The sequence below is a fragment of the Alligator sinensis genome, unplaced genomic scaffold (assembly GCF_000455745.1).
Source record: "Alligator sinensis unplaced genomic scaffold, ASM45574v1 scaffold219_1, whole genome shotgun sequence".
NCBI lineage: Eukaryota > Metazoa > Chordata > Crocodylia > Alligatoridae > Alligator > Alligator sinensis.
In genome coordinates this window covers 4,114,441-4,125,447 of record NW_005841866.1, presented here as the reverse complement: position 1 = coordinate 4,125,447, position 11,007 = coordinate 4,114,441, and the positions used below count along the sequence as shown (strand labels likewise).

At 45.2% G+C, this 11,007-nt stretch overlaps 1 protein-coding gene across 1 annotated transcript in view; it reads right to left on the bottom strand.

Annotated features, from left to right (window-relative positions):
• EHBP1 (EH domain binding protein 1) overlaps window positions 1-11,007 on the bottom strand; it is a 355,074-nt gene that overhangs the window by 270,642 nt on the left and 73,425 nt on the right. Inside the window, exon 3 of the mRNA XM_025192426.1 lies at window positions 6,046-6,141. Within this exon, the coding sequence (XP_025048211.1) occupies window positions 6,046-6,141 (96 nt within the window). The remainder of the gene's footprint in view (window positions 1-6,045; window positions 6,142-11,007) is intronic.

Sequence of the window (11,007 nt, the reverse complement as noted above, 5' to 3'; positions counted from 1 at the left end):
ACAGGGCTTCAGCTTGATGGTACTGCTGCCATAATTCTCTGAAGAACTACTTATCAGCATAACAAAATGGTGTCAAATTATACAGTTTATAATTAATATAAGATCTTAGCACCCTCCTTTCCACTCTGAGGAGTCAGGAGTGGGAAGAATACAAGTCAAGAGAAGTTAAACTAATTTAAATGGTGGATTACAGTACTGTCACATGCTCAGAGGGGGCCTGCTAAGGGGCCTCCAGATTGCAGTCCAAAGGCTATTTATCTCAAACCACGGCTATCCAACTTGCAGACCACAAGGGGTTAAATTGTAGCCCCAGGCTTCCAGTTAGCTGCTGCTCCCCGCATTACTCCAGCTGAAGCAGCAGTTGGGGGCTCAAGGCTCCCTCTCCCTGTCCCCAACTCAAGGAGCGGAGCAGTACAGCAGTCTTCAGAGCTGGGGAGCCCATAGCCCATGGTGCCCGAGTGGCATGGTACAGCAGGTGAGCTAGTGGACAGAAAGCAAAGGGTGAGTTTTGGCATCTAAGTACCCAGTACAACAAGGGAGGCGGGAGAATGCTTGGGCGCACAATGCTGCAAAAGCGCAGGCTGCAGCAGCTGGTGGGGGGCTTGGAGACCAGTGGGGAGGCACAGAGAATAGCAAGGAGAGATGCACGGTGCAGTGGGGAGGGGCATGGTGCAGCTGTAGAGGGGTGAGGGGGTGCAGAGTTCAGCCCGGGGGGGGGGGGAAGCAGCAACAGAGAGGTGTGCGAGTGCAGTGGGGAGGTATGGAGAGCAGCAGTGGGGAGTTGTGGGAAGCAGCAACAGGGGATGCACAGGTGTACGGTGCAGCACTGGGGGGGCTGCACGGAGCAGTATTGGGGTATGCGGCCCCTGGGACTCCTGGCCTCTGCTGGTGGGGCCCCTGAGAGGCATGCAGCCCCTGGCCACTTATAAATTGGACAGCCCTGATCTAAGACCATAGCATCACCTGTAGGGCAAGTCTTGAAGCACACTAACTGAGCTAGGTGCACATCTGGGACTTCGATTGTCTAATAAAATAGGAAAATCCTCATGCCTAGTTTGTGCAGTGGATCAGACAAAGGAATCTGAGGGAAGGCAACCCATGCCCCTCTAATTTTTTAAAACTAATTAGTATGCATTTTTACTTCAGTGCTATAGGCTCCCTCAATGGACACTTGTCCTACTGCTTTTTTCATAAACTTATATTACACTTCTCTTCCTGCCATACTTCCTGACTGAAAGTTCCTAGCTGGCTTCAAATTTACACTAATATCCTAATTTTAAAAGATGAACTGTGAGGTCTAAAATTGTACCCAATCGAGTTCATTTCAGATCAAGGACAACTCACAACCCATACTGTCACACATCACTTACTACTACAGTGTAGCAGAACCTCTGTATACTTCAGTGGCCCCAAATGCAGTAAAGGACTTAAACGGTGACATCCTCTGCGCTGGACAGAAAACACTAGTTAAGGGTGTGGTAAGCAAAATCAGTTTTAAAACTTTAGTAGTGAACATTCAGAATCTTAGTTATTCACATGACCTTGTACAGCTGGACGGGCATATAGGAACTTGTGCTTGGTAGTTACATGGTACATAGCTGGTATGTGTTGACGCAGTCTAAGACATGCAATTAGTCACATGGGGCACCTATACATGTGACAGAGCTCTGCTCCAATGTGCTGCTGGAGTGCGTTAATTAGCATGCTCCAGCAGCCTCTGGGTCATGTGTATTCAGCATCCCCGTGTTTCAAAATGGCAGCAGGGGCACTTTAACTGAAGGTCAAATGAGCTTTAGTTAAAGTGCCCCCACTACCATTAGGAAGCACAGGATGCTGAATGCACATGACGCTGAGAGTGCTTTAATTACAGCAGCTCTAATTAAAGCGCCCCACCATGGAGCACATGTATAGACACCCATTGCCTACACTAGCTTGGGGTAGGGGTGTTAAGAAAAGCCAGTGCCGTGATATAGTAGGAAGAGAGGTAAAATCTCGGCACATGGTAACCACATCAGTACAGAGTTGTAAAGTGGCTAGACATTCTAAACCAGCAGATTTAGTATGCGGTGTATAATTGTTGAGGTGGTGAAGAGTCAAAGGCATTAAAAGTATTTGTTGATTAATGGCATGTGTAATACACTTGGATCAAGGTGTAAAGTTCATCTCTTTATTTAGGTTTTGATTGAGAAAGATGACATTGGATCTGGTGGTCTGTAGTCTAGATTGTCAGTTGTGATTATTTCCAAAAAAAAAAAAAAAAAAAAAATCAAGTGTTTAATCCACACTCCCTTTATTCCTTTGAAAACCTCCTTTTATGAGTTTGTTTATTCTTAGCTATGAATATCACTTAAAGTTCTTCACTCCAATGGATGCCACTGAACAAATCATAAGAAGTAATAAACTGTGGATGCAACAGGAGCACTTCCTAGGCAAGTCTCCTAACCACTAGCCTACCAGAGAAAACATGGATGTGTCCTCCTTCTCCTCCTCTGTCGAGCAATTGTATAGAGCTATGAGGAGGCACATTGTCTCCATGTATAGAAATAAGGACTTAGACAGGGTTTACGTGCTTCCCAAATGGAACTGGACTATCAGGCCATAACTGAATCAAGCTGTATCTGCATCTCAGCCGCATTCAGGACATCATTTTGGATTGCTTCTAAACATTAAAAATAGCTCAAGTTCCTCATCAGGGAATCTTCACAAGCCAAAATGGAGATGCAAAACAAACCTAGGCATTTTTGTGGCTGTTAAGGAAGGTAGAATATGGTTTCACTTAGTGACTTAGATACCTAAAAGCAGGGGAAGTGCCACTTCAATGTTCGGCAGATGGAACATGATGTGAAGTTGCTGTCTCACCTGAAAGCATGGGAATTTTTTTCCCCACCTGAACCTGAAGATGGCTACACAATAGTAAATCCTCACAGTACAGACAACCCCCGCTTAGCGCTCTTAATAGGTTCCTGAAAAAATGAGTGTTAAGTGAAACCGAAAGTATGTGACGACCCAAGATGGCGACTGCAGTCGTTTTTAATGACCCAAGATGGCAATCTCAAGCATTATAACAAAACTTGCTCAGTGCTAAGTGAAATCAGGTATCAATTTAAAATGAGTGGTATAGTGAAACAGCGCTAAGCAAAACCGCATTAAGCAGGGGTTGCCTGTACATTCACGCAGACTTGCTGAAAGCTATTGGTTTAGCCACCACTGAACATTTTTTGTTTTAAATAGCTCTCTTTCACACTGCCCCTCTCAAGTTAAACCTGTATTTTATATAGTGATTCTAAAAACAAACTTCTGGAGTGCAACCCATAGAAACACAATAGAAACATAAGTGGCATTTCCTGCATTTGTGGTTAGTTATAAGAAACAACTAGCTGAAGTACCCATTCTTTACCCGGGTTGTTATTTCTGTAATTGCAGTGTTTGTTTATTGTCAAAGAACTTAGTACAACATATTTAGGTGAAAAATATTGTTTATTTTTAAAGAACATAGTACAACATATTTAACATTTAATATTTAACGTGGAGCAAAGAAAAAGGCAAGCGTCAATGTAATAATGACAATTGAACCGAATTCACTGCATCCAAAATGGAGTGGTACCAATTTGTTATCTGAGAAGCGAAGTAATCCCAGTCAATGGACACCCCCAAAAGGGGTCAAGTGAAAATTAACGTATAATTTTCCTTGGGTGGTATTCAGTGATTTTGGAAGGTTTACAGTAGATAGGAACAGCCATTCTCAAGTTATAAGTGAACATACATACATACACTTCATTTTATATAAATAGACTACAAATCACACAATAGTTTATTACTTTACAATGCTTCTATTTTCCGATTCTGGTTGAGAATTTCAAGACATAACCAAGATAGAATTGTAGAGTATATATTTTTATATTAATTCAAAATTAATTGAATGGATTTTTTTTTGTTGAAAGTGAGAGTTGTCTGTCTGGAATATAACCTCTCCAGCACTTAGTGCTGCTCATGTGTGAAATATGAAGACGGTACTAGAAATAAGTTAGTACAAAATAGGGATGTTTAGATAACACAGTATATCCTGTCTACTGACGTGCTTTACTGGTTAGTTCTCAAGTATCTACTGGTGACTACTGAAGAGGATATTCTTAACATTCTCATCAGTACTCAAAGCCTAGATTTATCTCCTAATCCTACCAGCAACACATTTCAACAGCCACTTGCAAATTCAGAGCCACTAGAGTCTATATCATTTCCCCAAACACACAGCTGTCTATTTTGGAGTCTACTCTTCCTGCACTACTATTTCAGATTGTTGCTTAACAAACAGCACCACTGTGCAAATTCATTATCTTCAATTCTTAGAACACTCTGTCAGAGCAATGTGCTCCATGGGTATACTTTGCCAGCATGGATATAAAGCCAGCAACTTGCCTGTAAATTTGATGTTTTAATCAATTAAACCAGTCATTGATTGTTAGGAGACAAGGCCACTAAAAGTACTTGTTCCTAAGTGTTAAATCTACATCAGAGATACGCTTTCACATTTGATTCCTTTGAAGGAATATTTCACCGCTGCTCTGGAATTGTGAAGACATCCAAAGTTACTCTGACCCTTAGCACTTCAATAGTTGTAGCTTCCAGCCAAGGATATAAACACAACGCCTTATCAATTAATCTGCTCCTTAACTCTCAAAAAGGATTACTGCTGTGTGACACTTGTTTCTCTCATTTTTCTATAACCACACAGTCCTCAGGGTAGTTATTTCTTTCTGGAAATTCCTGACGTTTGTAGCCCAGAGTGCATCAGGGACAGTGGTGCCAACTCCATGAAACTTATCCAACACTGTGATTTCTGCCCCTGCTGTCCAAGGTCTTGCTGGAGGACTAAGCTGAGATCAATTACAAAGCTCTAGATAGAAAATTTGGGTTGGAGGGGACCTCAGGAAGTCATCAAGTCCAACCCCCTGCTCAAAGCAGGACCATCCAACTAGATCATTCCAGCCAGGACTTTGTTGAGCCAGGCCTTGAAAACCTCCAAGAATGGAGATTCTACCTCCTCTCTACGTAACCCATTCCAGTGCTTCATCACCCTCCTAGTGAGAAAGTTTTTCCTAATACCCAACCTAAACTTCCCTTGCTGCAACTTGAGACCATCGCTTCTTGATCTGTCACTGCTGAGAAGAGTCTAGCTCCATCCTCTCTGTAACCACCCTTCAGGTAGTTAAAGACTATTAAATCTCCCCCCCCAACCTTCTCTTCTGCAGACTAAATAAGCCCAGTTCCCTCAGCCTCTCCTCATAAATCACGTACCCCAGAAATTCCAAAAGGTAGCAATTACTTAAACACCATAACAGTTCTGTAACATACTTGACATATGGTAAAATCCAGAGCTGGATTTGGTTTCCAAGTGAATGTAAGGGCCCAATCACATGTTCACTCCTAACAGTTGCAAATCATTAGACTGCTATGATGTCTTAAAGTTTATACCTGTTAGGGTGGTGTCACACATTTACTTGCAACAGCTGAAAGTCACTGGAATGTAATTATCAATCAAAATTAGTACTCGTTAGGAAATAACCCTTACCTGAAAGGGAGCAATTTTGCAACACTTGCACTTTAACTGCTTAGTAAGTGTTAAACTGCATGTAACATCACCCTAATATGACAACTATACTACAGCAGCACACAACTCAATCAAGGCATGGCTATATTTCGACTTCTATAGCTTACCTAGGGAAGAAAAGCTTCAATTTATTACAGTGCATGCAAAATTAACAGGCCCCAATCCAGCAAACATTTTGTGTGCACTTAATTTTATGTAAATGACTGGCCCCAATGAATTCAAAAGGAATATTTGAGTGCATTTAAACACAAGGGTAAACATTTGTAGGAGCCATAATTTTCTCAGTTTTACAGCCTCTTCCCCCACCCCTAACCTGTGAACTAGTAGTTATGTGGATATCAACTGAACAAGAACTGGAGGACCTAGGTAAAGACACTGAAAGAAAGGGCTGCTTTTTATAAGTCTTCAGATTTGAAAATGAAACATTAAAAACTCACCTTAAAAAGCGTCACAGTGATTTCAATGTTTTCTGGAACAGGCCATACCACCACACCCCGGTATGGATTTTTGATTCCAGGTTGCCAACTATGAGTCTGAAGGAAGATAAGAAACAAGTTGTCACACTCCATTATAAAAGGGCTGGTGTTAAGGTGCACAGCTATACGTACTGCTCATTAACTCCAAAAAGACAGTGTTCGTAAAACTAAGATTCTATTAAACACAATACAAGGCACAATTAAGAACAGAAGGAAGTAAATTTGCACCACCCATAGAAGTTATGCACTCAGACAAGACTCAGTCCCACACAATGCTCTGGCCCTGAACCCACAAAGCATTTAAGTACATTGCTTAGCTGAAGACCAGAAAGCTCAGCATCTTGAAGGATCAAGTCCATAAAAGCAGGGCACAGAGATCTCTTAACATATCCAGATAATGGACATTGTTAGAAGTGGCTACTCGTTAGAAACCCAGTAAGACTTAGTTCTTGTCTGCATTTAAACAAAAATTTGGACTGTGAACAGGTGCAAATTTAAAATGCAACAATTATTCCTGAATAACAATGTACAAACAGTCTTATTCTGGGATAAGAATGCTTTAGTCCAGATTATTTTAATCCACTCTGTGGAGCAGGGTCACTTATTCCAAAGTGTCTATTGTGGCACTGTTGTGGAACAACTATTTCTTGTGCACACAGACCCCATCTCTAAAAACTTGAATAAACATTCCAATACATGGGTAGCCACATATTTGGCATTAAAACAGAGAATACTGTGAAACATAAGTGTCAGAATCTGGTCGGTGAGGAGGAAAACTTTAGGTAACTGGAAATGAAAGTGAGGGACAGATGCTAATAAGAGCAACTGCTGAGCAGCGTGGCCATTCTTAAAGATCTGTTATTTCCATTTTGAGAAAAATTTACAACATAGGCGTTGCTAACGGGAATTAAATGTACTGAGCAGTTCACCGATTTAAGTATTCTTTTCAACACCTAGCACTACCATCCAAGACTATCTATATTACTGTATTTACTCAAATAATGACAAAACTTTTTCCCCCACAATTGGCATGGGGGAAAAGAACCTGCCACCTTATAATCACATATAAGAAAATCTCACTAAATACATTGTCTATCATCAAACTGCGCCCAGAAGTACCACGTGCTCAGCAGTGGAAACAAACTATGAGGTAGATTAAATGCAGCTGACACTGAGCATGACTACAAAACACATGGCCTACATTGGGCAAACATGCAGATGGGAACCTACCACAAGGATAGATTAGTGTAGCGCATCTGAAAAAGATGTATGGTAGGACCTATTAAGCACAGTCTCGGTCACTGACTCTCTCAAGTCAAGGTAAACTGCATACATTTTGACAACTTCTTCACTCCCACAGATGAGCTGCACCTTTCTTTCCTATTATTAATTATTCCCATTTCTTCACCAACCTTAAATGCCTTGCAAACATCCCCCAAAAAACCCCAAACAGTTCACCCAGAAGCCCTCTGTCAACTCCTCTCTGAACCTGGCATGTATGATTAGTGTGGCCCCACCCTCCATGAGGCACATATACATTTTTTGAGCACCATAGGACTCATGACATGAACACCAAGTTCCAGTCATGAGTAGGGGGCTAACTAGCACATAGATTAGGGACAGGCAACGTTTTTGGCTGCAGTGCCAAAACCCCCCCACAATATGTACCTTGTAAGGTGCCAGAGTGCTGGCATGCCACCAAAAGAAAACCAGAGCAGGAGATACATGGCAGGACATACTGCATATTAATATAGTTAATAATCATAAACGTTGCTGCTGCTTTTTTTTTTTTTTTTTTTTTTAGGGTCAATACTGGGTTTTCTAAAAATTCAAAGCCTGATGACAATAAATAAAACTTCATACACTACCTTTGTTTTTGTGTATTTTTTTTGTTAAGCATGTTGCAATGAGAGAGAGAAAAAAGAGAAAGAAAGAAGAGAAAAAGAAGAGAGAGAAAGGAAAAGAATAAAGAGAAAAAGAAAAAAGAAAAAAGGAGAGGAGAGAAAAAAGAAAGAGGAAGAGGTAAAGAAAAAAGAAAAGAGGAAAAAGAAAAAGAGGAGACAAAAACGGGGGAGAGAAAAAAGGAGAGAAAAAAGAGAAGGGAAAGAAAGAAGGGAGAAACAAGAGAAAGAAAAAAGGAGAGGAAAAAAGAAAAGAAGAGAGAGAAAAAGAAGAGACAGAGAAAGAGAGAGAGAGAAACAAAGGAAAAAGAAAGAGGATGTGTCCCTTGCTGCCCACATCTCCCACCACTACCAGCTGCGGCTTGGGCCTGCTGGTCCAGCGCAGTGTCCGGTGGAGGGAGGCAGTGACACCTCAGCAGCAGCTGCCAGGGCCGGGCTGCTCAGGCCTCCCCAAGGGTCCCGGAGCAGGAGGAGCCTGGGCCCAGGGCTAGGAGGGAGGGGCCAGCCAGGGCTCAGCCAGATGGATGCCGTCCCACCTGGGCAGGGCCAGCACTGGGGTGCCTACCGCTGGGGTTGGGTGGCACGGGGAGAAGCAGGCACGGGAGGAGGTGCTGTGGGCAGGCTGAAGCCACTGGGCCCTTGGGAAGGCGGCAGCCAGAGGAGAATGGGGGCTGCCCCAGGGCTCTTCAGACTCGGGCTGCAGCAGGTGGGCAGAGGCATCCAGCAGCACCCAAGGTGGGGCCTGGCCCAGCACAGCCCATGCAGCTTCATGGGGATGGGGCGCAGCCACCCAGCCAATGAGGGGACATTGCCTGGCCGGGGCAAGACACCAGGCTCAGGCGGCTTCTAGCTTGGCCTCTGTATGTGCTGGGCACAGTATGCACAGGGCAGAGTCCCCTGGGCCACAGCAGGAGCCCCCCGGGCTCTGGGAACATCCACTGCAGGGGGCACTTGGGGCTGAGCCAGCCAGAAGCCTGCAGCGCAGCAACTCTGCACAGCACCTGCACCACCTCCAGCCCCTTGAGGGGAGCTGCAGGTGGACAAGGCTGGGCCCCGAGCAGGCCAGAGCAGCTGTGGTGGCTGTTCCTGGGAGCTCCCACAGCCAGGCCCTTGCACTGGGGGTGACTTCACCTTGCTCACACTGTGCCCAGCACATAGGGAGGCCAAGTCCAGAGCCAAAAGCCCCCCCCAAGCCTGGTGTGCTGCCCCAGCCTGGCAGTGCCCTCTCACAGGCAGGGCGGCTGCACCCCACCCCTGCAGATCTGTGCGAGCTGGGTCAGGCCCCACCTCAAGTGCCATGAAGCACATCCACCCACCCACCACGGCCCGAGCCTATGGAGGCCTGGGGCAGCCCCCGCTTCTGCCCAGCCCCCTCCTTCATAAGGGCGCAGCCAGGCCGGCCTGCCCACGGTGCCTTCCCCCATGCCTGCCTCAATCCATGCTGTCTGGACCCAGCTCCAAGCGCCCAGCCCCAGCACCCCAGTGCTGCTCACACCAGGGTGGGACAGGGTGTCCATCTGCCCCTAACCCCAGCTGGACCCAGGGCTCACCCACCCGCTGGAAGCCTCCAGTGCACTGGCCTGTGCAGTGCCTGCCCAAGCCCTGGCCCTGACCGCCCCCCCACTCCAGCTCCCATCCAGGGGTCACGGTCAACAGAACAGATTGCATCCCTGCCCGTGTTCTCCTGACTCCGTCCCTGGTGCCTGCTGCAGCGCTGGGGCCTGTGACTGCTCAGGAGAGTCCAGAGCAGCAACATAAAATAGAATTTTTTTTTAAAACTATTTCTTTGCATGCCTCCTGGCATGCTGGGGAAAATATCTTTGTGTGCCACTAATTGGCATGCATGCCAGAGGCTGCCAATCCTTGATACAGATCCTTTGTGGGGGCTATCTGGAATGCACACAAAAACTAAGCAATGTTGACCTGTGAGATCACCATGGCATGAAATGCTGTTGACTCTGATGAGGACTAGCTCGATGAACTAGGTCTGGCATTTTCGACCTTTTTAAAGGAGTGCACCCCTTCTGGTGGGTACCCTTTTTGGAGTGTACCCCCTTCCAGACTGGGGGGTAGGTGGGAGGGCTGACGGCCGGCCAGCAAGCGGTGCTGATGGCTGGCTGGATGCGAAGCTGGCAGTGCGGAGTGGTGAATGGTGGTGGTGGGGGTGTGTGGAAGTGGCACATGGGTGCAGTGCAGAGTGTTGAATGGTGGCGGCGGGGGGCAGGGAGCTCACATGTGATAGTCACTGCCGCCATTCACCACTCCATGCCGCCACCACATGCCACTTCCCCATGCAGCCGCACATACCCCCTGGGGCCCTCCCAAGTACCCCCAGGGGTACATGTACCCCTGGTTGACAACCCTGGAAATATGTGGCAAATCACGAGCCCTTGTCCTTGGACTAATATCATGCATAAGTGATAAGTAGGTGCCAAAGTGCTGCTCAAGACTGCACCTGTGAACTGGATGACCTGTGCTAAAACTTGCAGCAGTTTCAAAAAAGATAACATTAATCAATTCCGGATTAATTAAGTGTATGGGTATTGTGTTCTAATTGCTACAGCCATGTTTACTTTCAAGTTTACTGTTTTCAGATTTGTTCCTCACTTCCATGTGTTCAGGGAAAGCAGGGTCTAACATTAAGGAAAGGGGAAAGGGGCTGCTGGAGGAAGAATTTAGAGAGGCAAAGGGATTTACTTTCCCTGCTGCAGCAATGGGAAAGAAACAAATTTCAAGGCAATTCTCCAATAATTAGATTCTATACCTGAAATATTATAACACATTTATCAGTTTTCCACACACAGGATCTAAATATTGGGGTGTCGTCTTATAATCAGGGTCATCTTCTATTCAAGTAAATATGATACTAGTGTACATGTATACTGTTTCTGTGGGTTGTTACACCCAAGTAGAACTACCCAGATTACAGTCACATATCTGAAGATAGGATGCAGTTAAGAGTGAATTAAATTTCTGTAGACCCCTCTAGTATGATGACAGCAATTATTCACCACTGCCCTGA